General features: G+C 47.6%; 1 protein-coding gene across 1 annotated transcript; it reads left to right on the top strand.

Moving 5' to 3' along the window:
* Positions 1-1,881: 1,881 nt before the first annotated feature.
* Positions 1,882-20,783, top strand: NDFIP1 (Nedd4 family interacting protein 1). Its single transcript, XM_059825569.1, is given in 10 exon segments — positions 1,882-2,237; positions 2,239-2,309; positions 2,380-2,441; positions 12,196-12,283; positions 13,439-13,569; positions 14,491-14,578; positions 14,762-14,886; positions 16,778-16,844; positions 17,459-17,564; positions 19,835-20,783. Coding segments are annotated over 9 exon segments (1,092 nt in total). The 3' UTR covers positions 17,563-17,564; positions 19,835-20,783.
* The last annotated feature ends 5,844 nt before the right edge of the window (positions 20,784-26,627 follow it).

Below are 26,627 nucleotides of genomic sequence, written 5' to 3'. Positions count from 1 at the left end.
ACATTTTGTCTTTGCTTTTTTCTTAATTGGGTCATTTATCACTAAAAGATGAGAAGAAAGATCTAGTTTAAATGTCCTGCTTATTTCTTGTTAGTCTAGCTTTAAAATACCCTGCCTTTGGGGTTTATTATTTAGCTTTTAGAGTTCAATATTTATTACAAAGTGTAGATTAAAAGTGTTCCCTTCCTTGCTCAGTCATACACAATACTTAAAGGAACACTTGTACAGTGCGAGGATATCAGAAGACTCACTGTACTGCAATTCTGTAATACTTTCGATTATTTTCAAATACTTTCACAGCACATCCCGTGCGGAAGTCACTAAAAAGCAATGACTTCAAACTTCAGAACATCTCCTGGGAGAAAAGACATTTTGCACTGGAGGAAAAGTCAAAAAACACAGAGGCATGAAGTCATTTGCCTAAAATCTTGTGGGAAATGAAAGCAGAACCAGTCACGCATTGTACCACACCATCATCTTTCTACAGAGCTTCCCCACCTAAGAAAATAAAATAAGTACACAGAAAGAAATTGCCATTACCCCTCCTGAATTGGTCTTGCTCAGACTAGATGGCCTAATTAGGCAACAGTTTGCCTCCAGCTGGCCCCAAAACGGTTGCGACACAAACTGTTTCATCATTTCTTCAGGATACATTCCAGCATCTTTTCTGAGGATATGTACAGGTTGCTTCTTATTTTAGTCTCTCTGATGTCCAAGTCAATCAGCGTACAGCTAATTACCACTGTGGCTACAGCCTTACTTAGGGATGTAATCCGCCCTCAATGGCAAGTAAATCCACGCAAGTCATCAGGACAGCTTCTTACTGCAGGAGAGATTCTTTGTGCAAATTGTGAATCTTGTGGAGAGGTGAAACCAGAGAGTCTGTCAGTGCCTGCAGCTCTCATTCCAGCTCCTTCAAAGGTATCTGTGTTGCAAGAAACCTGCATTCTCCTCCTGTCTCCAGCATTTCTCGGGAGTCACTCTTTGAGGTTATTCCTGGCTAAAATGCTTTACGATCCCCGCCTCTCCTTCAACATGAGAACTGTGATGCTCGTTCATCTCACTAACACACTGGTGAACTATCTACTGCAAAGAGAGCATACAGAAGAAAAAAATCCAACCCGATTATGGTACCGAATAATGAGCATTAAAGCATGTATTTATGACTGAGTGTGCAGTTCAAAACCATGTCCTCAGGTTTAAATGCTTGCAACTCTCTGAATTTGCAGCTTGGAATCCCAGCGGGGCTGATTCAGCCTTCCTCATCCTAAAGCTGATATATTTCAGTCTCATCAACCTTAGGGATTGATGTGGGTAGTTTTGTACAAGCCTGACTATAGCTGAACAGCGCACGTAGAAAATAAAGGTTACACAAGCTGGAAAGTCTCTTAACCAATGTAACATTCAAGGCAAGAAATCTCTGAATAAACAAACTTCTATCTCTGCGTGGTTTCCTACGTGTGCTTCTTTTGGAAGGAGATTTGGAATCTGCGACGCCATCTGCTTTGTGTGGATATTAAAGATCTGACGGCGCTTTCGGAGGAGTTGGCCAACATCTCGTTGTTTGCTTCAGCTGCAGCGCAGCACGTCGCAGGCCTCTTCTCCGCCCGCCCGGGTACGCTGCTGGCAACGGCGGTGCGGGCACGTGCTGGCGCGACGACGCGGTGTTGGTGACGGGGCGGAGATGGGTGTACGTGGCCAGGGCCGGGTGAGGTGGCTCAGGACGGCCTCGGTTTCTGCGCGTGCTGTCCCCGGCGGGTCCTCGCTGAGGCGGCCTTGGTTTTCAGCATGGGTTTACATCAATTTTCTGGCTCCCTGGGTCTCTTTAACACTTTCTGTGGAAGCTTTCACTCTGAATAATTACAGATGAAGTTTCCTAACATGTATGTAGCGCAGAGCCTGCGGGGTTACTTCTGCAGCCCCCTCAAAACGCCGGGAACCTGCCGCCGGCCGCTGCCTGCCCTCGGGCAGAGGTGCACCGCGGGCCCCCACGCCCCGACCCGCGCCCTGCTCCGCCTCTCGCCCCGGAGCGGGCACACACGCCCGGCGCCGGGCGGCCTCGGGGGCTGGCTCTGGCCGCCCTGCGGGCACCAGCGGGGCCGGCCCGGGACGACCCCGCCGTCGAGCGCTGCCCTCAGCCCCGGGGCGGCTCTGGCTGCCGCAAAGGACGCGGCCCCCGGCCCGTCCCCGCGGGGCGGGCGGGCGGGGCGGGAGGCGGGCGCGGCCGAGCGTGACGGGCGGAGGGCGGGAGCGGAGCCCGCAGCGAGGAGCGACCCGGCTGCTGCCGCCTCCGCCTCCGCAGCGCCCGTCGGGAGGCGGCCGGGCAAGCGCCGCCGCCGAGGTCGTCCCCCCCCTCCCCGCCCCGCCGCCCGCTCGCCCTCGCCCCGCCGAGCGCCATGGCGGCCGCGGCCGCCGAGCCCAGCAGCGGCCGGTACCAGCAGGTGAGGGGGGCGGCGGGCACGCGAGCGCCGCGGCTCCGCAGGCCGCGCCGGGGAGGACGGAGCCCGGGGCCGGGCGGGGACCCGCCGCCCCCGCGCTGTGGAGCGGAGGGCGCCGCCGCCGCCGCCTCCCCCCCGCCCGCGGCCGTGCCCCGGGGCCCGGGGAGCCGGGCGGCGCCTCAGCCCTGGCCCGAGGCCGGGCGTCTCCCGGGGCGGCGGGCGGGCCCGGGCCTGGGCCTGGGCTGGGCCTGCGGGCGCCGCTGTCCCGCCGCGGGGAAAGGGGGAGAGCGGGGCGGTGGCCGGGCCCGCGGCCTCCGGCGGCGGCAGCGCCCGGGCGGAGGCCTCGGCTGCCCGCTGCGGCGCGGCGGGCCCCGCCGGCGGCCGGACCGGGCTCGGGCTGCGGAGCGGTTCCCCGTCGGGTGCGGGGCCGCGCTGCCCCAAGCCTCTCCCCGGGGCTGGGCGTCTGCCCGCTCCCGGGCCGGCCTCGGCGCGGAGCGCCCGGCAGAGCGCGGCGGAGGGGCCGGAGCGACCTTGTGCGCAGGGCGCTGTCCCCGCCGGTCATCTTCCTCTCTGGCCCCCCGCGATGCCGCAGAGACGCTCCGTGGCCTCCCGGTCCCAGCCCGCGGGTCAGCGAACTTTGCCTGGACTCTTCTGAGGAGCCGAACTTGGTCTGCGTTGTCTCGAAATTAGCGTCAGTTTTATTTCATCTTTTATATGCGGTCCCCTCTGGCTCAGATTGAAACCCCCATCGGCCAGAGACCGTCCTTACAGACCTCCCTTGTAAATCTGGCGTTGTTCTTCCTTCCCTGCCTCCTGGAGGAGAGGACGTGTTTTGTCAGGAGTATCAGCCTCACAGCAAGGGTTCGGGGTCGAATGGGCCCTGCTGTGCGACCCGGCTCCTGCTCTGACATGCAGACGTGGAGAATCCGTTACTTAAAGTAAGGGAGAGAAACCCCTCGAGACGGTACGCAATACTCCCCTGTTTAACCGAGGTTCTTAGAAGAAATCACTGTGTTGTGACTTTGCCTCGGTAGCGTTTTCAGCGTGGGTAGGCTCGCTCTCTTCAGAATACGAGATGCGCCTTCCCATTGGGATGGGATATTAGTCTCATCATGACAGCTGGAGATCTCTGTTTTTTCCATACTAGAAATGTAAAAGGTGAGTAAAACTTAGGCTTTTTTTTTTTTGTTCTATGCAAAACAGATGTGTTCACTTACGAAGACAAATCTCTTTACTGTTGTTCTCAGAAATGGTAGGTACAGATAACCAGCTCTCTTCACTAATCGCCTTTCCCGTCAGTCCTGCCATTGGTTTTGACCCCGACAAACATCTTCACAAATGTCTTTTACAAAGGGGTCTAGCTTTGTGTCCCATCGCCTTGAGCCCGTGGAGATAGGTGACAAAATGTGCTGAAGGACACTATCGCCTTGCTCTTCAGTGACTCTGTACCTGACCGATAAGCGCAATCCTGGTTTCCTTAAAGAGAAATGTGTAAAGCTGTCGTTTCGCCAGATCCTGCTAACACGTCCGACAGACACATAGCAGACACCCCTGTTGCTGTAGAGCGTAACTGGCTGGTACTGCAGAGATTAGGGAGGCAGGCTGTGCCCCAAAGGATTTGTACTGCTAAAGACAAACAGATAATGGAGGCCCCGTGAAACGACTGGTGTGACTGGAGTGCAGAATCAGAAACTCGCGTATAAATTTATCTACTTTTGTGTAGCTGCTTAAAAATTACTTTTTTTCCCTCGCCCTCTGCCAGAACCCTGGTATTTGCATTGTTGTGAAGTGTGTTATTGCTGAACTGGCTCCTAATGCTTGTGTTGCTCCAACAAACCCTGCACGCTGTGGAACTAAAGGTGCAGAGTTGGTATTTAGATGAAGAGGAGATGAGAGGGTGGGAGAGTCTTTCTAGCATTGAATGTGTCAATTTTTTTTCCATACATTGAAACTTACTGTGTGTACGAATGTACAATTAAGGAACGTGCCATGTGCCAATGAAGAGAGACTTGCAGTGAGTTGATAACCATAAGGGCTGGAGCTCAATACAGGATCCAGTAAGTAGAGGTAGCCTGTAGAAATTCAGGACAAGCTCATTTAATCCTTAAGTTACTGGATCACGAGGCAGTGGAGGAGAACTGAGAATTGTAAACTTGGTAATTTTTTTTGTTTGAGAGGAGAGGGGTAATGCATTAGAGGAGTTTGTCACATAACTGAGCGGTTCCTGTACAGCTAAATGTGATACACCGCCCAAGCGTGCCAGGGGTGTGTAGTGTTACTGGTGTATCGACCTGCGTGCAGGAGCAGCGCTGTTGAGGTGTGGGCACTATTTGAACGTGTAAAAGAGTTGTAGGATTCCCTGAATGTGTGTATTTTCAGATAGGATAATGTGAGGATAATCTGAGGACAACAGCAATTGTGTTGTGTTTCTGCTTCTGTCCTGTTCCTCAGCCCGTGCTGCCCTGCAGATGGGGGGGTGTACACCCCCACGAGCCTCCTCCACTGCAAACTCCCAGCCTGTGCCCGTTCACTGGTACGTGTGGTGTTGAAGGGATGTACAATGGCGTATGATTTATTTTCTAAAGCTAACTTTCTAGCCCCTGTGCTTTGTTCAAGCATTAGATAATCTGATAAAAAATAGCCTGCGATGACGCCTTTGGATGATGTGGCAGTCTGATCTAATACACTGAGGAAGTGCAGCTCGATGAAGGATAAAGCTAAAGCTCCAGAGAAAGGATCTCTGCTTCCCCCGGCCCCTTTCTGTCGGCAGCATGGGCTGGGGCAGCGTGCGGCAGCCGGGCAGGGTGACCGGGGCAGGGCGCTGGTTTCGGTTCCTCCTCGGCCCGCTGGGTGACCAGGCTGTGCTTGTTGGAAGTGGGAATGGGAGATGTTTGGGAGGAAGGAATCGTTATTCTGGGCGTCGCTGCGTCCCAAAAAGGGATGCTGGGAGGCTGTTGTCATTTTGACCTGCTTTTGGGAAAGTTATACAGGGATGTTGTTAGGATTAGGTGGCTTAAGGCCTTTTGAGTATGACCCCTGGATTGTGAGTTCAGTGGCAGAACTGTATTTTGTCCTTGGAGTAGAAACTAGCCTCCATTCTGGAAAAAAATAGCCAGGCTTTTAATAGGTTTATTTACACTGTATGTTAACTGAGGCATGCTTTTTACTTGAGGCATTTGAAAATATATGTGATATATATGAGTAATGTAAACCCACCTAGAAAATGGTGGGTGTGTTAAATAATGAAGACGTATTGCTTTTTAAGGGATATTTCTTCCTGTTCCACTTGCTGAAGGCTCACGTGGATCATGAATCATTTTGTAAGGGGAGGTGTCTATGGGAAACATAAGGAAGAAAGATTTTTTTCCATTTGTGTGGTTTTCTTTCAGTGAAATTGTAGAAGAAATATATTGCTGAAGGTATAATGTGAATACAGCTTAAATCCACGAAGGACCACAGTGCTTACTTCATATCTGGGAAGGCTGGAGTGAAATAGGGCGGCAGATGTCAGTTGTTACCTTGTGCTTACCTTAAGCTTGAATTTCATTTTTCAGTTGAAATGAGCGTGTAGGTTGAAACTAAAAGATGAGAATATACTGTATTTTTTAATGTCAGCAGTTGGAATTAGTGACGTCAGTGGCTACTCGTTTCCTTTGTAAGGTACTGGTAGTGTGCAGAAGATGTGTTTGCTAAAGACATGTGCAACTGATAAGAATGGTAAGGAAATTTCCAGGGTAGGTTTTGTTTTCACATTTTTTTCTTTTTCCTTTTTTGTATAAGTAGAATAGGAGGTGTCCATTGACATAACAGTAAAGATTTAAAAAAAAAGTTGTGGAGTAAAGCCACATCTCTCGCGCAGCCGCCGCTCTTACGTTCTGCGGCGGCTGATGGGGGCCACACGCTTTGTTTGAAGCTGCCCGACGTCCAGCCCAGTCTGTTCAGGTGACTGAAGTCTCACCGGTTTGTTCTGAAACCCCCACTTCTGTAGGCAACAGTACCTGTCGGGTGAGTTTGCAAGGTTTTAGTGATTTTGTGAGAAAAAGTAATTACAGAATGAAAATAGATTCCACCTCTAAAACTCAAAGGACTTGGGAGATGCTGTGAAACTGTAGTAGTCCAGTATCATCACGTAGATTGTGTAACAGCACAAACCAGCCTTTAAAAAAAAAAAAAAAACCTATCTCGGGCATCAGGATTGTGTTGGGACTCTTACTTGGGCTTCTTTGGTGACTTTTCTCTCGTCACCGAAATTCCGTGGGGCTCGGCAGCCCCAGCTGGGAAGCAGGTGTAGGAACAGTCCCTCAGGCCTTCGGGTTGTGAAGTGGCTCGCGGGAGGTGTGGCACCTCTTTGTGTGGGCTTGGCATCGCCTTTTAAAAGGAGCCATACCAAAAGCAAGTAGCAAGTTTTGTGTGTTTGTGAATTCTGATTCTTCGTCATTGGGACTAATAAGAAAAATTCAATATTAAGATGCATCCATTCATTCTGTGTCTGCCTCTTCTTGTGAGGTATCCAAATTTGATATATGGTGGCACAATGGGATTTTTTTTTCATTGAAGATAGTTAACATTCTTCGTATGACAATTAAAAAAATGTGGTATTTTAAAATGTTTAAATGATCTGGAATTCCTTCTGTCATGTCTTAATGTCCAGAAAAAAGGTTAATGTGATCCTGAATATTACAGTAAGGCCTTAAGGCTTTGTTAAGTATTTGAAATTTAATTACAGCTATCTAAGATTAAGACCGACTTCTTCTGTATTAAGACCTCGAACACTCAAACTTACGGACAGTCTGTAGGCACAGGTTTGTGCTGGCCCAAGTGCTTGTTTACAGTCTAGCCAGACCAGTATAATTCCCTGTTTGAACAGAGGCGAGGGGGAATTGGATCAGTGTGTTTCCCAGGACCGAGGTGTATTTCCACATTGTCAGGCCATTACCTGCAGTGAGTCGGTGAAGAACAACATCCTCGTGAGCACAGGTTGTGTTTTGATGGACATAAAAGATGCTCTGATTTGTGTTTTTCACCTCGGTAGCTGGGAGGGCGGTTGCAAACGTACCCTTCAGTCCTTGCATCCTGCTGCGTGGCTGCGGCTCTGCACTCGCTGCATGGCAGGGAGCTGGTCTGGCTGGAACAGGAAAAGAATTTTCGGGAGGGGGAGTGGAGGCACGGTTTTCAGTCCTCTATTAAAATGAAGGAGTAGCTTGGGTTGGCAGAGACCTCGGGAGGTCGCTCCCGAGAGCTGGGCTCAGGGCCCTGGGGAGAATCAGTTCCCCAGTGTGAGGCTTGGGCAGGAGCGTCAGCATCTCCCGGTGCAGGGAGAAGCCGGACGGAGGGTTTGCCTAGACAGCGCGACTGCCGAGCGCATCGCCAAAGAGCCGCACAGCGTACAGCGTGCCGTGCCTGAGCACAGGTAGCTGGGGTAGATGCGCTGGTCAGGGCTGTCGCTCTCCTTCAGTTAAACTGGAAGTGCCTACGGGAGAAAGCAGTTATTTGCTCGTCAAGAGAGGGCTGATGCATGTGAGTTGACTTCTCTAATAGCTTATCGTTATTCCTGCTGATTAATAAGCTGATACTAAATTACAGGAATCTGCAACAGCATTGGGCAAAAGTCAGGATTTCAAATCAGGGTGTGTTTAAAGTGAAGCATAAGTCAATAAAAATAATTCTCTTCTCCTTCAGAGTTGGCAAAAACTTTCATTTGCTTCCAAAAGGCCAAAGATACGTAAGGAGAAAAGTAAGGGGTGTTGCAGTGGGAGTGAAGAGTAACTTTTTTGTGGGCAGGCTGTTGCCTTGCCGGAGTACTCTCAAATTTAGTAGTGATGCACAGTTGTTTTGTTTTGTTTTTTTAACATTTGGCTTGCAAAGGTTATGATTTCATTGGTCTGAAAAAATCAATCCTGTCACCTTTTTAAAAAATACTGATTCTCTTTCTGGCATTAGCCTAAATATCTGCCTTCCTGAAATCTCACAGAAACCGTAGTAACAACAAAAATGAGATCTGATTAGGGTTATCTTTATTCTAGGATTCCTCTGGGATTTCTGTGCAGTTCTACCTTGCGTGCCAGAACATAAGAACTGAAATGCAGTAAACATTCATGATATACTGCTGAGTTAATATATTACTGATGATGTATTGCTAAGGTGAGGCTTGTAGTAATCCTGATGGTAGTTATAAAGAATATTTGCCTGTAGCCTAAGGACTTGGGGCAAGGGGGGGGGGTTTAAAAAAAAAAGATCCAAGATGGTGTTTTTTGGAAAATGCATGTCCCTGGGTCTTGGTCACGCAACTTTGTGTTGTTCTAGCGACCCGGTGAAAAAATCACAGCCAAACTTTTGATTTAATAACTGTACGCATTGCTGTAAAGACTGTCTATTTTTTAATGCCACAAATACAAGAGTCACGCTTTAAAAGCTAAAATCCGCCAGTGGCTCAAAGAAAGAATACCCCACAGCCTCAGCAGAGTAGACTTCAGCCAAACACTGCTTTAATCGGGTTCTCCGGGTTCCGAAGACCCTCAGCAGTGGCCCAAGGGGGAGCTGCCCGCGACGCGAGTAGCGCAGCGCAGCCTTCCTCCTTGTGCGTAGCCGGTGCGGCGCTGCGCGAGGCCTGATGACTCATTCTTCCTGTCACATGAACCCTCGCTGCTCTGCTAATAAGCACTTAGTTGAATTTTATATGCCTGGAATCATTAAAAAGGCTGGAAGGCGTTTGTGTACCTTGTCCATTAGAAGAAAAATCTGCTTTCTATAACTGTATACCTCCTACAGCCTCTAGCTCAACTTTAAAAAGTAACTACATTTCTTGTGTCATTACCTGGACTGTAATGGTTTGAGGCTAGCAGTAAGTTCAGCTTGCTTTCTCCCACACAAGGTAGTTGTAAGAATATGTATTTCTTTTCGCTGTTGAAAGAAGAACATGGTAAGAATTCCAGTGGTTGGAATTAATGTTACAGTGAACTATCTGTGTCCACTTTTATTTCACCTCTTGCAGTGTTGTGACATCCAGTGCTCTCCTTTCCCCCTCCTTGGTGATTGTACTTTTGGCTACTATATGTCTCCTTTCTTACAAACATCAGGGGTTTAATTTCTGCCCCCCCCTCGCTAGGAGGGCAGGTAATGCAGGGCATGCGCTATCCAGAGCGTCCCTAGTGTGTCCGAGCCTTTCTTCCTTTGCTAATAGACTGGGTCTTGTATAGGCAGAAGACAAAAAAGGGGAGAGGTATTGCATTTTCATGGATAGACTGAAAATAAGCATGATGGAGCATTTTCTGAAAATTCATAGATTACAGAGCTGGGAGAGAATGAATCAACTCGTTTGACTCTGCATATTACTGGATTACCCCTTAGGTTGCCCCTCTCGTGCTGTGTGCAGGCTGCTCCTGAATTTCTGCAGCAGTGCTCTTTTTTTTTTTTAAGCTTATTTTAATAGGCAATTACTTCACAAGTTAGTTTGCATTTTCTTCTAATGACTGAACTCCATGGGGTTTATAAAATAAGGCATTTTTGGTTTTTGGTAAGGGCTCATGCTGAGTTAGCTGGTTTGAAAAAGATGAAGATGCATTGCTGTTGTAGGAGCTGCTGCAGCTTATCGAGTTAATTGCTTGGCGCCCTGAGGCTAATTAAAGCTGCAGCCATCGAGGCAGGTACCCGCCACCTCCGCCCTGTGTGCCCCGCGGCCTCGCTCCTGGGGCGCAGGGAGGGATTGGTTTGGTGTGGGCTCCCATCTGGCCGAGGGCCAGCATTTTGGATGTCTCCTGCTGCCAGCCACGGCGTCTGTGCTAGGAGGTGCTCTTGGTGTAATACAGATTCAATTTTCATCCGGATCGCTTAATTAATTTCTCCTTCTTCAAGGAAGTGGTTCACCTTTGTGCTGTGTGGCGAGTTCTTACCTGGAAAGCTTGGGGCTGGCCAGCTCCCTCTTTTTTCCACCTCTCCTGTCTGGAAACAATGGGGAGAGGATGGAGACTCGCTGTTAGAGTAGCAAGGTGATCTTCATCTGATGGTGAAAGAGAGTCCTGTTTCTGTCACAGTCTGTTGCTTTGGCAGAGCTGAAGTGGGTGACAGTGCTGCTGAAGATTTCCAGTGCTTCCCAGTGTCATTTCTTTCCCTCCCCCTCCCTCGGCTGACCCCTCGGACCTGCCAGCAGAACTGCTCGTGTCGTTGCCTGCTAACCCAAGTCATTTAAACCTTGCTAGGTTAAACTCCTTTAACAGCAGGTGTGTTTAAAATCCTTCTGGCCTAACTGGCGTAGGGAGCTATGACACATCAGCTGTGCTGGCGGGGTGGGGAGGACGGCAGCCTCCACCCGGAGGAGGTGGAAGGCCAGTGGGGACGTTGGGTCCGGCCGCAGGGCTGTGAGCCACTGACTGGCGGTTACGCGTTGCGTGCATGCTCACGGTTGTGCAGCCGATGGAGGTGCGCGGCTGTCCAGTTAACGGCAGAGAAAATCAAACAATCCACGCTCTTCTCGGCAAGCTTGTAGGACTCGTGTGTCTCACAGTTCAGCCATGCAGCTGTGGTTTGGATTGCACATTGGACGTTGCAAACGTCCAGTGAATTGCACTTAAAACAGCTGAAAAAGTTTGGGCTTTGACCTTCACAGAGGACATGGTTGATCTTAGGCAGCAAAAGGAATAAAAACCCAAGACGCAGAATAGTTATATATAAACCAACACACTTCATTTAGAAGTGTGAGCTCATTTGTATTTTTTTTTTTCCTGGTAAGACATACGAGTAAAATAAGAATGTATCCCCACACCCTCACCCTCCCCTATTAAATCCTTGGGAAGCACTTGAACGGCAACATGCCTCTCCAAAGAAAAGAAAGCAAAATACTACGGATGGCTTCAAGAGTATTAGCATGGGTGTGCAGGAGGGATAGCTCAAGAAGATGTTAAGGAATAAGTTGCAGGGTTGCTGCTGTTTTGTGGAGATTACAAAAGGGGGTAGTACCTCTGTGTTCAGGCAGGTGGTTCAGTCCCAAGGTGGTGTTTTGAAATGAGTTGTCTTTCTGCATAAAACCTCAGCTGCGTCGTTGATGAGATGATGAGAAATGGAAAGAAGAACAAAAAATTAGATGGCAGCTGATTTGTAAATTCCTTTCTGGTGCGTTCTGCTTTGAACCCTTCTGGCCTGCTATTGTCAGCTTCTCTGCTGAGAGCCTGCGTTTGCATACCTGCTTCATGCAAGTGACGCTGTATATTTGATAAGCTGTATGGTTATTTATACAGAGCCTGTGGGAAGCACAGTGCACAAAATAAACTGTCTCCTTTTCAGTCATACACTGTGAAAGGTTGAAGGGAAATGGCAAGATTCATACTTACATGTATCATTATATAATGTATCTGTGAAAAACCCCTGCCTTAGCACAGCCACAGGCAGCAATGGAGTCTTTTGTTGGGTATCGTGGTATTTCTTTGACTAAAACAGGTGCAACTGCAGCTCCTAAGCAGTGAGAGCTGAGGAATCTGAGGAAGTGCCAGGGAAATGGAAAGGTACTGAAAAGATGTATGCTGTGCTTTGTCGAAGTTCAGGTGTGTGAGGATATGATTTAAAAACACGTTACAACTGAGACGGTGTATTGATCATTTCAAGTGGGAGTGCTTTGGAGGGAAGCTGAGCAGCTGCTCGAATGTCCCATGGCGCCGTAGAACAGTCATCTTCCAGAAGAGTCTGTTGTGTGCAATTAAGACTACAGGGGTAACTTCACAGAACTTGAGAAACCTCGTTAACCTTTCTTGTGTGTGGCTCTGTTCAGCTGCAGAACGAAGAGGAGCCAGGCGAGACTGCACCAGTGGTGAACGATGCCCCTCCGCCTTACAGCAGCATTTCTGCGGAGAATGCAGGTAAATGTGACTGAAAGGAAATAGCTAGGTTTCCTCTCTTGTTCGTTCTTACCTCCTTAGTTGTTCTCCGTATTGACAGATGGCATTGCAGCATGCTTACTAAGGCTGCAAAGGATCAGAATTGGTCCAAAGAGACTATTGTTACTTGTGGTTTAGAAGATGCGTTTTGGCTACATTCGTCTGATGTCATCCCATCAAGTGGTGTTCAAGTTACATTTCACAGTGTTCTTAGTAGATTAAAGACAGTTAAAATCAAAGTGCTGTGAGGATTTGTGGTTCCCCTCTCATTATTTGGCATTTGGATGATGCTGTGCTACTTCCAAAAAGGACTTGTTACTTAAAAGGGATTAAAGAATTCACTCTTTCCACAGTTTTCAGTAACTAAGGACTTGGTCATAAGGATTATACTTCTTCTGAATCATCATATTGTCATGCCACTAATAGCTTTTAGGAAAACAGCTATTTTGGCTTAGGTAAATCTTTTCATTTTTTCCCTCCAGAACTTTCACAGTCAGTTTTTCGGATAAGATTTGTGAATCCAGTGCAGCATACTGTCAGTCTCTCAAACAGCCAGCCAGCTCTGGATAGAAGTTTGAATATTGTGTTTCTCAAGCTACCTATTGAGTGTCCTGCCTTGACACACTAACCGTAAAGATGTCCCATTAGGTCTGGTTCCTTAGTGCCTCTCAGTGACTGGGGCTCAGAAAGGCTATGTTTGATTTTTGTTCCAATCCCTTTCCCCTCCATCAGGAAACAGTTTGGAGTCTCTGTGGAAAAACTGGTCGCCAGTGGCCTGAGGCTTGCAGTGATCCTTCTTTGACTCACTCAAGCCACTTGGATTTGAACATGGGACTGCTTCTGTTTATTGAAGTCAGGAGAGACACGGCCTGTGTCATTGTTTCAAAAATAAGTACAGCCAGGCATGTTAAAGTAGTGCTCTGCGAATTACTTTATATTAGATAAGGTGCTCCCGTGTTTTTCACTTTCTGTTTTGGGATGGCAAGAGGCTGGAAGGGTGGGGAGGGGACAGGAGGGGCCGGCTTCATCAGCCTGGGACACTGGGGTCTTTTGAAGTCGTCTGAAACACCTCTCGTTCCCACCACGGTGTTCTTAAGGAACTGACAAGTTACCTTCTATATAACTTTTCTTTTGCAGCTTATTTTGACTACAAGGATGAGTCAGGATTTCCTAAGCCTCCATCTTACAACGTGGCCACAACACTGCCTAGTTATGATGAGGCAGAGAGAACCAAGGCTGAAGCCACAATTCCCTTGGTTCCTGGAAGGGTGAGTATGCTGGGCTGGCTGTATGTCCTTCGCGTTTCTTCTGTAGAATTTCTGGTTTAGCTCCTGCCGATCAAGTGTTGTGACCTTTTTTTTTTTTAAGCTTTCTTGGGCTATTTTCTTTTTTTTTTTTTTTTTTTTTTATTTTCCTCTGGGCAGCTATAATGATGTAAGTCATCTCAGTAATGCCAGCATGTGCTATCCAGATTAGTTTGGCAAGCTGACAGAGGAACTGTACTGTATCTGTGTGCACTGTCACTGTTGTTTTGGTTTTTTTTTTTTTTTAAAGATTCAGGATTAATTTTCAGCCATCTAGCATATCTACCCGCGATACTCCTGCTGCTTACTTAGTTGACTTTTCCAGAGGTCAGTGTAGCTGATACAAGGATGATAAAACCATTCTGTCAGAATAATTATTTTTTAATTTTTTATTTATTTTTAGCTTTTTCAACATTATCTCTTGTTCAGCCTCTTCCTCCACCCCTGCTTGTATTAGATGTCTGCTGCTCGTTATACTTCGTCATAGAAGCCAAATTCCTTGCTGAGATGATAAGTTTAATTTTTTTGATGAGCAGGGGAATTCTTTACAGTGAGAACAAGAACATGCCCAATCTTGACTATTGTAAAAAAATAAAATACTGCTAATGACTTAATATTTCATGCCCTGCATCATCTCAGGATGAGAAGCAGGAATTTTTCCTGCTTGCATTTGGAGCCTTTTGAGATTTAGGATTCCCCCTTGCCCGCATGGGGGGCTTTCCTTAAATGTAAACGAAGCATTTTCTATCCCTCTGTCGTCCACTGCTTTTTGAGGACTGTACGGTTTACTGGCCCTTTCTTGAAGAGCCACGTGCGGAACTGGGTTTGCTGTATGGACTGGAATGACTTAAATCCACCCACGTCTTGTCTCCTTCTGATTTGCAGGATGATGACTTTGTGACACGGGATGACTTTGATGACGCCGACCAGCTGAGGATAGGAAATGACGGCATTTTCATGCTAACTTTCTTCAGTAAGTACATGATGGAACTTGCTTTTTTTAAGACAGCGACCCAAAATAGCTAGAGTTATTTTCACACTTACATTTATGTAGCACCAGGAAAAACCTGTGTGCAAGGGTTTTATGGTTTGTTTTTTTTTTTTTTCTTGGAATATAAAGAGGATTTGACCTGCTGCTTTTCTCCTGCTTTCTCAGTGGCATTCCTCTTCAACTGGATCGGATTTTTCCTGTCTTTCTGTCTGACTACTTCAGCTGCAGGACGATATGGGGCCATTTCTGGGTTTGGTCTGTCTCTTATTAAGTGGATCCTTATTGTCAGGGTAAGTTGTCTAGTGCAAAAACACATATGTAGACACTGGTACTCTTTTCCCCTAGCTCATTTTTATCTCGCCTATACTGAAGTTAGTTATAAATTGAGCTTCTTACAATGAAATGGATTTTGAGTCCCTTATTCACTGAGAACAGAGCTTTTTCATCATTCTGTCCTGTTTATATGCTGGAATTATTACTGTAATAAAAGAGAATAAAGATTGCACACCCAAGTGTGGCACTTTCTGACAGGGCCACTGTATTGGATCAAAATGTCTTTGTGTGTTGAGCAGGAACAACGATCTGACCTTTGTACAACATTTAACCAGATAAAGCAAGCCCCGCTGCCAGCACAGGGATGTTTCTCTCCAGTATGATGTTTCTTAGGTGCTCCTCTGGAAAAAAAAACCTCTAAAATGTGGGATAACGGTGAGCACGACTGATGAAGAGAGGGAAATAGGGACTTGAAGGTTAGGAGGTGTGAGGTTTGCTTTTCGCTGGAGGAAGAAGAGGCAGCCACCGCTTTGTCCCATGGATGGGAGAAGCCCGCTGGTGCCCTCTGGTGTGATGTTGCCTGCGGCACAAGCAGCAGGGGATCAGGAGGAAGCACGCTTCTCTGCTTTGTTTTAGTTCCCTATAAACCCTGGGCGTATCCAGGCTGTTAAAACCTCCACTGGGCTCCCTTCCACCAGATCACACAGGGAGAGGAAAGAGGAAGGGGGTGACTGATCGGAGCTGGCTGGCGTTAGGGGAGCCTGGATGCCAAGATAGGGCCCTGCTGGGCACAGACCTCTGCCCACGGAAACAAGCAAGGCTGACGTATTATTTTTAAAACTTAGAGGGGGAGAAGGAGAAACCTTTCTGGAAAAAGGAAAAAAGGATGTAGATGTGCTGATGCTGGAAGAAATGGGGGGAAAAAAAAAAAGTCAAACTACTTTTTGGAGGGACTTTGAGAAAATATTGGAAAAGCTTTATTTGAAGCTCGTGAAAAGGTGTCTGTGAAAGTGGCGCACAGACATCCCAGGCCAAATCTTGAATTTCAAGCAAAAGAATGTCATTAGCTGTGCGTAAGCAGAAGTAGAGAGCATTAGTGTTAGGGCTGTCACTTCATACCTAATCTGTTTGGGCTAGGAATTGTAATTTGTAAATACAGCATCTGTTAACTTTTTTCTGTAGAAAGTTAAGATTTTTGGGGTAATCTTGTAGCAGTGGTGTTAAGAACTGTTTGCTGGATTAAGAGGTGTGACAGAAATAGGTGACCTTAACTGTGGATTTGATTTAAACTTTGATAACAAGCTTAACTTCTGTTAGGTTTTTAACCTTGAATAGAATGAAAACAAAAAAATTATACTGTATTTATGACTGACATAGTGAACTTCAGTGCTGTAATAGTATCGGTGCCTTTCATTCAATAGGCAGTAATTTTCCCAATAGAAAATCTTGTCAGAGGGTTCCACAGGTCTGGGATTTCTTTGTCAACTGTACTTTTGTTTGCTATACTATCCAACCTTACAGTGTAATTAGTGTGATGCACTGCTGCAAACCTGGTCTTCCCTTTCAGAAACTGCAACTGTGGTTTATTAGCATCAAAGACATCAGGGAAGATAGGAGTATTTGCTCAGCAGTGTCTTTCTGCTCCACTGATTGCAAGAGTTTATGGCTGGGTATTGATTCTGTTCCATTCCCCTTCGTTAGAGTTGGTCTGAGGTGTGTAGAAAAACCTTAAATGAAAGTCCGTGGAGGTAGCTTGTTCCCTGCAGTCTGTGCAGGTGATGAAATGTAGCGTTCTGTAAGCTGTCTTGTATGCAGTGGGCTTGATCTGGTTACTGCTGAAATTGGTGAGAATAGATTTGGGGTCAGAAACTGCCATGTTCTCTAACTTGTATCTTTTTTTTTTTTCAGTTCTCCACCTATTTTCCTGGTTACTTTGATGGCCAGTATTGGCTTTGGTGGGTCTTCCTTGTACTAGGTGAGTGTTTGTTTGGGGGAGAAGAGGGAGTGCGTGCTTAAAACTCTGTAAAGTGCAATTAAGGCTTTTGTGAGCATAGCTTTACTGGCTATTAAAATATGCGCGTATAGATGTAAAACTGAAATGTACTCCTCAGAGTTCTCCTCCTCTTACTGAATGCCTTCTACGTTTTAAAGGTACACACAACCACTGTCCTTTTGTTGTCATTTCTTGGTGACAGCATCCTATTTATCATCCGGAAGGAGTAAAGAAGAGAACAACGCTTGTCTTCATAGTAACTGATGTTGTATCTCTTTATATATCTTAAATAGAAGAGTGGGTCGTGGTCTTTCTTTTTTTTTGTTTGGTTTTTTTTTTCCCCTCCTTTGGAAGTGACTGGATCTCCTTTGGAGTTAGAAGTTTTGTGACTCGCTAAGGAAAGTTTGGTTTTGAGATTGCCTGAAATGGAAAGATTAGATGTCATTGATACAAAAAAAATTCCTGTATTAAATCGGCTGTTGTGCATCCCAGCAACTTAGGTCCCTCCGTACTAGTAACAGTGAGTTGAACTGCTCCCTCTCTAATTGAAGAAGCAACACCTGTGTTAACTGGACAAATGTGTTTCTTCCATCTAGGTTTTCTGCTGTTTCTCAGAGGATTTATTAATTATGCAAAGGTTAGGAAGATGCCAGATACTTTTTCCACTCTCCCCAGAACCAGAGTTCTCTTTATTTACTAAAGGTAAATGTCCTGCTTTTCTGAATTTGTTCTGTTTTAACTCTATTTAGTGACTCTTTTAGGCTAGACTTTGAGTATTTTTAGAAGACAAGGCAGCAGAAAACAGTTGTTTCTTGGTATCCCATACACAGCTCCTGTTTCTACAGAGTCCAGACTGACTTGGTGGGGAGCAGAGGAATACTTGACATTTCTTCCTGAGTTTTTGCTTTGAGGAATTGTATATTCATTAGATTGCATAACTTGAATTGTAAGAACAAAATCTTTGCCCCTTGGTATTGCACTGTATTTGGCAGGTGTGTCTTTCAGAATAAATAGCATGCCTGAAACATGTGGTATGTCCTAAACATGAGGAAAGGTCACAAAATGTTGTTAGAAGATCGTGCCAGTGTCTTTGGCTCATGTCCCAGACAGAACAATTTGTCTGAAATTTGCGTACTGTTTGAATTTTCTGCCAAGTTCCTGAAGAAATTAAACTCTTGCACACCTTTGCTCCTTGAAAACGCCTCCCGCATACTTGAACATACTGTCCTGCCTGAACATCTTTCTAAAACCTTAATGCCTAAAAGCCTTTTGCTTTAAGGCTGAACTTAACGTTTCTGCCTTCATAATGGGACTTTAAAGGAGGAGGCTTAAGTAGTTGAACCCTTCTAGCATAATTTCCTGCTTACAGCAGATAATGGCCTTGCATTAACTGTCCCTCCCTGAGGGGAAGGAAATCCTGTAATAGGTTGCTTCCCAGATGGTGAGTGCAACATGATGCTCCTTTAGAAATATCATCATAACACTAGATTTCCCCACGACAGGGTTGAAGCAGTCGCAGCTGGGACAGTGGTATAAAGAAACCAAACAAACCCCAGCTTTAAACTGGGGGTCATTAAATTGTTCAGATTTTAAAACCGAGGCTTCATTTTTCCAAATGCCCTTTCCTTTTATTAGAAACTGCAAATTGCGTAAGATTCTGCTTCATTTCTAGTCTGTAATGAGAACATGCTACACAAAACGGCCATTGTGCAGTGTTTTCCAGCTTGAGTTTTCCACCGGTGATAGTGTGTAAAAATAGTTCAGTCAATTTATTTAAGTGTTGCGGCTCTGTTTAACAAAGTTATGGTTTATGACCTCCTCAGGATTTGTAATATCCTCTCAAATTCCTGCTGAGTCACCAGAGGGTTTATTTCCCCCAGTTGTATGGTCACGTAGTGTGAGTGTTTAAGCATCAGCTTTATCATCTGTAGTTTGTTCTCACTCAACAATTTTTGTTATTTTGCTTCTTTACTGAAGCTTAGTTTTTCATTTATTAAAGGAGCTGTGTGGTTTCTTGTTGCACAGGTTTTGCCTGTGTTTGGAATTTGAAATTACAATTTTAGAGACCTTGCTTGACTCCATGCGTGTGAGGACGGAGGTGTAGAACTTTTTAAAAATTCTTATTTATTTGTGTGTTTATTTTTTTTGTCATTTAGAGCTTTCAGAAAGCACTCTCTCTTTTAGACATATTGAGATAAATGTCCAGAATAATTTCTAAATACTACAACTTTGATGCTGCCCCTGAAAATAAATCCTTAATCTTAAATTCTGAGCAGGGAAACCATAAAAGACTTGGGGTTTCAGTGTATTACTGTTCTTAAGATTAGATTTCCTCTGCAGGCCATAACGATAAGGGCATGGTGAATGATCATTTTCATTTTAGAGCAGGGATAATTTTTAGAAAATTAGGAGGGGAGGAGGAGAGGAATAATTAGTGCAAACCAGAAAATAACAACTGGTGAAGATGAATCTGATGGAAAGGCTGGTGTTTACCATGCAATCTGCGTGTGCTCGTAACGGACAGAGCGGTTTGTGTGGGATCTCAGGTTTAAGCGGTTCTGGCCAGCGCGGCTGGAACAGGCAGTTTATGAGAGCCGCTGTCTCGCTCTCTCCAGAACTCGTGATAGAAAGACACAAAAGTCGTCACCGTCCTGGGTGGATGCAGCAACTAAAGGCCGAGCCAAATTTTGTCTCATAGTGCAAATGCAGTGTAATTTCATACACCTCTATGTTTTCATGCCAGTGTTTCTAAGAGCACCCTCTGGTTTAGCCTCTGTCTTCCCCTCAGGAATTTCAGCTCTTCAGAACTGTGAAATACACACAAAACTAGAGAGCGTTTTGCTAGAGTCGTGTCATTGTGTACCGAGGTGCTTTATAAGCCTTTAGACATCCTGCGCTCTTTGTGAACGACATCCTTCTGTTATCCGAAATAACAATCTAACTATAGTTTCAATATTCAATATCCTTCTCAGACAGATGTTTTCTGGCAAAATGTCTTCCTGCGTTAGTGAATTCTCCCTCCAGAAGCAACAGGACACCTGCAGGAAGTGAATCAAGACTCTGGAGCAGAAGAAAAAATAATCACCTACTTTAAAATAAATAAATAAAAGTACTGTTGGAAAGAAAAATGGAAAAGGTGAAGTATTTCTTTCTGTTTGTTTCTAGGTGTAAAATTTTAATAATTAATGCAGAATTCTGTAGTCATTGAATCATTAGTGGCTATTGTTTGATAAAGCTATTGCAGTCGAGTCTGTGACGTGCTGATAAAGCCTTCTGTAGCTCATTTCTGTAGTCGCTGGCGAGAGCCCTGCCCCGGAGCCGGCAGGGGACAGGCGTGCTTTAGTTCCTCCTCCAGCCCGGGAGCGGGTTTGGGCTCTGCTCTGTCCCTACAGCCTGCGGGACGTTGGCGCCCGAAGGGGTGATCTCAAAAGTTGAAGTGATGGCATTGCCGTGGTGATGCACCACTCAGCAGCGCCCGTGCTGGCCCTGGCCGAAAGGAAAAATGGGTGAGAAAGTATTGTTTTGAAGGTGGCTCAAGTATTAATTTTTTTAATAGTCTATATTCTCAATGTTGTAGTATACTTTACTTTCATACTGCCTACTTTTTGGCCTACGTAGGGGTTTTCACGGTACACGTTGGTAGTGTAAAAATGAAAGATCACGTTGCAACTTTGTATAAAAAATTACCTTGCAAAACAAAGGCTTTTTTTGGTTTTTCCCCCCTTGGCTTGGGACTTTTGAGACAATTCCTAACATACCTGTAATTCTTGCTTTTATAATTTGTGTTAGCAGAGACTATGATGCATTATAAATGTAGATTTAATGTGCACTTCCGTGCTTTCTGCCAAGTGGTAATTCACTTTGGAGTTTTACTATGTTAAAACTGTAAATATAGCAGAACATTAATAAATGTCACTTATCTAGCAATTTTTGCTGTAGAACAGTGTTTATTTAGTTTCTATGCTTTATTGCACCTGGTTATTGATTACAAATGCCGATTATCTGTGGGAATTCCACTACTTTGCCACAGAAGGTGTAACACAAATCTCCACTTCAAGGTGTCGGTCTGCCATTTAGTAGCCAGGTTTTCAAACCCTGAGACAGTCCTCAGTGCCGGCCCGGCAGGTCAGGAAACGGCCATTCCATACGTTCTTGGGGGTGTTTTTCTTAGTCTCACGTATATAACTTACCTGCCTCGTGAAACGGTTTGTTCGTGGTTTTGGTTCGTGGCTGAACTTCTCAAATGTATAGTCCTCACAAACAAGCCATTGGGGCTGACAAAGACAGATGGAGGTTACACAGAGACTTCCTTTTTAAACATGAATAAGTGTAAACAGAGAGAATTACTAAGTTTATCCTGCAAGGCAAAATCTGTAGCATTAGGGAACTCTGAATCCCATTTGCCCAAACTTGGTAGATCAGCCTTGTGTTTATTCTCTTGGCATCTGGGCCTTATTTGGTCTTGTATATTCAGACAACTGGAATATTTGGCATTCCTGTTTCTCTTCATTCGGTGGCCTGAAGCTGCAGACACCTAGGGCTCAATCATTCCTCCGCAGACAGCGGTTCTGGGAGCGCAGGGGAGGGATGTGCTGCTGAAAGCGGATGGGTGACCGGGTCTGAAGAAACCCGTGCTTGTACATGGCGTGGCTTACGACTGACTCCAAGCTCAAATAATTACTTTGGGTCTGTGACAGCTCAGCCACTTCATACTGTATAAGTGGCAGGTCTGTGGTCATCTGCAGTGACCAAATAAACACCTTTGGCCTTCCTGCCTGCGTTTTGTCAGCCAGGTGGTTTTCTCCTTCCAGCATGGTAAACCTCTGAGCAGGTTCAGACAGGACGCAGACTTAATCTCCCAGAAACGTGTTTTATCTTTTGGTTGTGGGAAACGGCGTGCTCCATCCTTCCCTGGAGAGGGGAGACGGCCGTGTTGGCTCGGCCCTTACGATGGGCGATACTTGTGATTTCCAGGGAGGTCTTAAAATGTGCTGCCCCACGCGGTGACCTTTGCAGAAGACCCAGCAATGTGATTTTCCTGGAGCTTGCTTGGGTGGGAGGGTTTGCATCGCGCCTTTGGTACTGCGTGCGCATGAGATGGCACCTCTGAAACGTCAGTGTCACATCACTGCTCCCCCTCGCTCCCCCATTTTAGATTTGCTTACATTTTGATAACCCCAGGATTTCTTGGACTGTGACCATCCATCTGAGTCTTACTCAGGCCAGGCTGTGCTTAGTGCGTTGAAACGCTGGGATGCAGCCTCTGAGTGAGGGAGTGATCCCAGCAAACACAGGACCTCTCCTTTGGCTGTTGGCCTTGGAGGGAATGGCAAGAAATGCTAACGGAGACTGAGATCCTGTAGCAAATCACCCTAAATTTAATAATCTCACCATTTCTATGCAAGAAGCATCAAGCTTTCCAGCATCCCTTTTAGCTCGCTGTGCCTGGAAGAGGGATGGAGGCTTCGCGTGCTGCTGAGGGCACAGATGGGCTGCGGAGGGGCTGCCGAGCGGCTGTGCCTTCGTGGGAAGAGAGCTCCGACAAATACAGGCGCTGCTCCCTGCCACCTGCCCTGGGGCTGGCGCTCGGCTCAGCCCAGCACTCGCTGCCGCTTTCCGAACCCGGGGCTGAGGTGCTTTGGGGGCTTCTGGGTCTCTCCTGCCGCGGTGGGGTCTCTGCAGCCATCCTTGCGCCGGACACCGGGGTGAGCGGAATCCTCTGCAAACATGCCAGTTGCTCCTGATGAAGGCAGAGGTTGGCGTGTGCGAGGAGGGGAGCTGCCGGCCGGGATGTCGTGGCTGCTGGCGCAGGTTATTCCACAGTAAGTCTCAAAATGGTTAAACTGTTTTGCATCAGTAACAGTCTTATGCAGAAAAGCTCAGCTGTGTTACAAAGGAGTTGCATTTTTTGGTCCAAATACCAGAATTGTTCGTACGATTGATTTTTTAAACGACTTTGCAATCATTTGGAAGTTGCTCTGAGGTTATTTTTCCAGGTATTGTAGGAAGCGCATCTTGAGATCTTATTTCCAGTTCCCATGAAAGAAGGAAAAGCAACCTGAGGGGAGAAGGATCAGATAAAGGGAGAAAAGCACGTGCTGGAGGAAATCAAATCTGCCTACGGAGAAGGTAGGACCACCGCGGAGGAAATGAATGGGATCTGTCCATTGTCCCGGCTCTTCCGCCCGCTCCAGTGGGAGCTCGGCCTCCAGTGAAAAGATTGGTGCTAATTGTCCGTGGCATCCATGTGAAATAGAGGATTAAGCTGAGGAATAAACGCACTAATCGGGAGACCTCCCACTTACGTAAAAAAGACTTTTTTCCCCATGCCTCTTGCTCTAGCTGATGCGCAATTATGTTTCCCAGAAGTTGATAAATATTGCTAGATTTAGGAATGATTTCTATAAACCTTCCGGCTCTGCTGCAAAAGTCCTTTCTCACAAGAAACGCACTGCAGTGAGTTCATCGCTTTGTGTTTTGGCCACACAAAGCCAAGGACTGACTCATTTTCGGTGGCTTCGTTAGTGGAAATGATTCACGGGCTGGATGGCCATGACCTCTCTGGGCTGGTGCACTCGCCTCTTTTCAGACACGCGTGATGGCAGAGGGGATGGCCCGGAGATCCTGAAGCAGAGGGTGGTAGGAAGCATCTGAAAGGGCCAGAAAATGTAATTCAGCCAAAAGCTCCGGCCCAGCCCAGGCCGGCACGAGGTCGGAGTGCCTCCGTGTACCCAGCCCCTTTCTGGAGGGGCTGCGGGACTTGCTGCTGTCTTTTTATGTGATGAAGTAAGTTTTCATAGTACCTGCTGTTGTTTTCATTGCCTCGTGTTTAAAAGATGGCATAGCTTTAATTGGAAGGAAAGAGAAACAAACGTGTTGCAAAAATACAGACGATAAGCCCAACCTGGCAGCAGTTGGATTAATGAACCTTTTTAAAAGCTCCTTGAACGCAGAATGTTTACGAGTGGCGATACTACTCATCGCATAAAACACCTCGCAGTGCGGCTACCGGCAGGGTCGTTACGCTCACCCAGCCCGGTCCTGTTAACGCCTGAGTCCATTCACTGCTCCAGCTAGTAAGTTTACATCAATTCAGCATCTGTTTCTCAACAGCAGGTCAGTGAAGCTGCATGTATTTTCATTTTAAGTACCTCCTTCGTCCAAAGGGTTGCATTAGGAGTCATCCTTATCACGTGTGTTGCTGAGAAAATATTATGCTGAGAGTTACTGTGACCTTGGACGATGAGGAGTTTTTCTGTCTGGCAAATAGTTCTTAGCTGGTTTCCTGGCAAAATAATCATATATCACTTTGTGGATAATCTCTTGCATGTAAACACCAATGAACTTTTTGGGGTGGTGGTTTTTTTTTAAATTCAAACCAACAAAAGTCATGCTCAAAGCATCAGCTGAGTGTGTTGTTTTTGCAGTTTATCCAGTCGGGAATGTTTGCTGTAGAGCAGTGGAGCTCCTCCGGAGCAAGGAGAGTACATCAGCTTTGTCCCTGCGGCAGAGCGTGCCGACTGCGTGCAAGTGTCCCAGCCCCATGCCTGAGTGTCCTCTGGTCTGTGTGCTCTACGAAGAAGCTTTAATTAACATCCAAGGCTTGCTTTCCCTTCGTGAGTCTCATAAACGTATGAAAATGCAGGAGAAATTAACAGGAAAGTCCGTGGTTTTCTCTTTTTTTCATTAAATGTTGGATCTCTGCACCAAGTTCCCATTCACACGAGGTCCTGGGCTTCCTGAGACGCGTCGAGCTCCGGCACGGACATGTCTGTCGGTGTTCCCGTGGGGAAGGCAGAGTGACTTCAGTCGATCCCCGCGTCCCCAGGAGAAGGAGCTCAGGGCTGGTATGGCTTCCTCCATCATCTCTCATGAACTCTAATGGGCCCCTGAACCGTAACCTTGGGTGTTTGTGGCCTGGAGCCATCTGGGCACCCGGAGGTGCTCCTCGGAGCATCCTTCGGGCACCGGTGGGTGCCGTGCCGGGGCGGCGGTGTGCCTCCAGACCATGGGCATCACCCTGGAGCAGTGTCACCTGCGGCAGCCGATGGATCCACAGGCAGGACGAGGGGCTTCGTGGGCCAAAATGTCCCGCGCCCGCAGTCCTGCAGCACGTGGGCAAAGTGGGCGGCAGATCAGAGGGCTGATGAGAAGAAAAGCCCATCTTCGACAGATTTTGTGTTTGTTTTTGTTGTTGCTTTAGCCGTAGTGGCTGGAGCACGGTAATTAAAGGCTCGGTGGCTCTAATTGGAATAGGTTTAAACTGGAGGTCAAAATCCCTTCTGGCACTTCCTCTGCCTAATAACCATCAACAGAAATCAAACAACTCCAACTGGCTCCAGCCACTAATCTGCAACCAGCAAAGGTCGCGGGGGCGATAAGGGAGCACAGCCGCTGCAAACGGCCCTGTGTGGAAACACCCGCTCCGGCGGGTCCCACAGCCGAGGGGCGCAGCGCCCGGACCCCGCTTGGCGTGAACGGGGGGGTTCATCAGTCACACACCAGTGCCGGGGGACGAGTGACGGCGGGGCAGTCCCTGACCACGGGCAATGGGTTGGACCCGGTGCTGCTGGGCAGGGCGCTGGAGAGAGGATGGGGCACCTCGAGCCTGAGCGAGCGGTGCCAATGCAGCGCGTGGGATGGCGCATGGGATGCTCAGCATCCCTCAGTGCAGCCCTTTCGCCAAAATGCCTGTTTTCTTTGAACAGATGAAGAAACTGAGGCTGTGACGGGGGTTGGTGAGGGCCGTTTTGCAAGCGAGTGCTAATTCCCCGGGCGCCCGGCGGGCGTTGTGCGCAGAGCGGGTGGGGGCTGCACCCCCAGCCCACCCACTGCTGCCGCTTCCTGCCACCGCCGAAGGTCACTGCCCTCGCCAGGTCGCCACTTTAACTGCTTTTCTAATTATGCCCTAATCTGGACTTTTAAAGTGATCTGGGAGGGGAAAGAAAAAAAGAAAAGAAAAGGGGTTGCAGATGTGCGGGGCGGCCGGGGCCACCCCGGCACCCTCCCTCCCTGGGGCGGGGGGTCGAGCACCGCAGGGCCGGGATGCAGCCGGGTGTGTGTGTGAGGTCTGCCCGTCCTCGCTGGGAAGCCTCCAGTAAGTTTTGCCTACAGATCGCATCCTTTTAATGTTTTTGGGCTCTGTCGCTGCTCCCCTCTCTGCCAGCCCGCTCACACGCGTTGTACTGGCTCAGTGAAAGGGGGGTGAGTTACTGCAGCGTGCCTTGGGTTTAATTTGGAGGGGTTACTTTCCACGCAAAGACTGAAAGCTGGGGCTGCCCCGAGCTTGCCGCAGTGGCCATTTACCAAATGCACTCCTGCATGGGATGGAAACACAAGGTGCTGTGCCGGGAGCAAGGCGGTGGCTGCGCCGGCTGCTCCGTCGGGGTTGCGGCACGTGGCTCCCCTGTGCACCGTCGTCCTGCCCCAAAACCAGCGTTCCTGCTGCGGGTGCTGGGGGAAGGAGAAGCTGAGGCCGCCGTCGTGCTGCCATCCGGAGAGAGGCTCCGGTCCCAAAGAGAGCGTGACGTGGTGCTGGGGCTGGCGGGCAGCGCTGTGACCGCAGACGCGGCTCCTGCTGCTGGCTTTACCACTTCTGACGGGTGCATGGAGCAGCCAAAAAATGGAAAGAGTGCGAGCATGGTGCTGCCGTATGAGGCCACGCTGCGCCATGGGAGACTCGGCAGTGCTGTCCGACGCTGTGCTGGGCCATGCCGTGCTGCAGGATGCCGGATGAGGCCGTGCAGTGCCATGGCTGGAAGGCAG

This window comes from Gavia stellata, chromosome 16 (genome assembly GCF_030936135.1).
Source record: "Gavia stellata isolate bGavSte3 chromosome 16, bGavSte3.hap2, whole genome shotgun sequence".
Classification (NCBI taxonomy): Eukaryota; Metazoa; Chordata; class Aves; order Gaviiformes; family Gaviidae; genus Gavia; species Gavia stellata.
The sequence above is the reverse complement of the archived record's forward strand: the minus strand, read 5'-3'. Positions and strand labels throughout refer to the sequence as shown.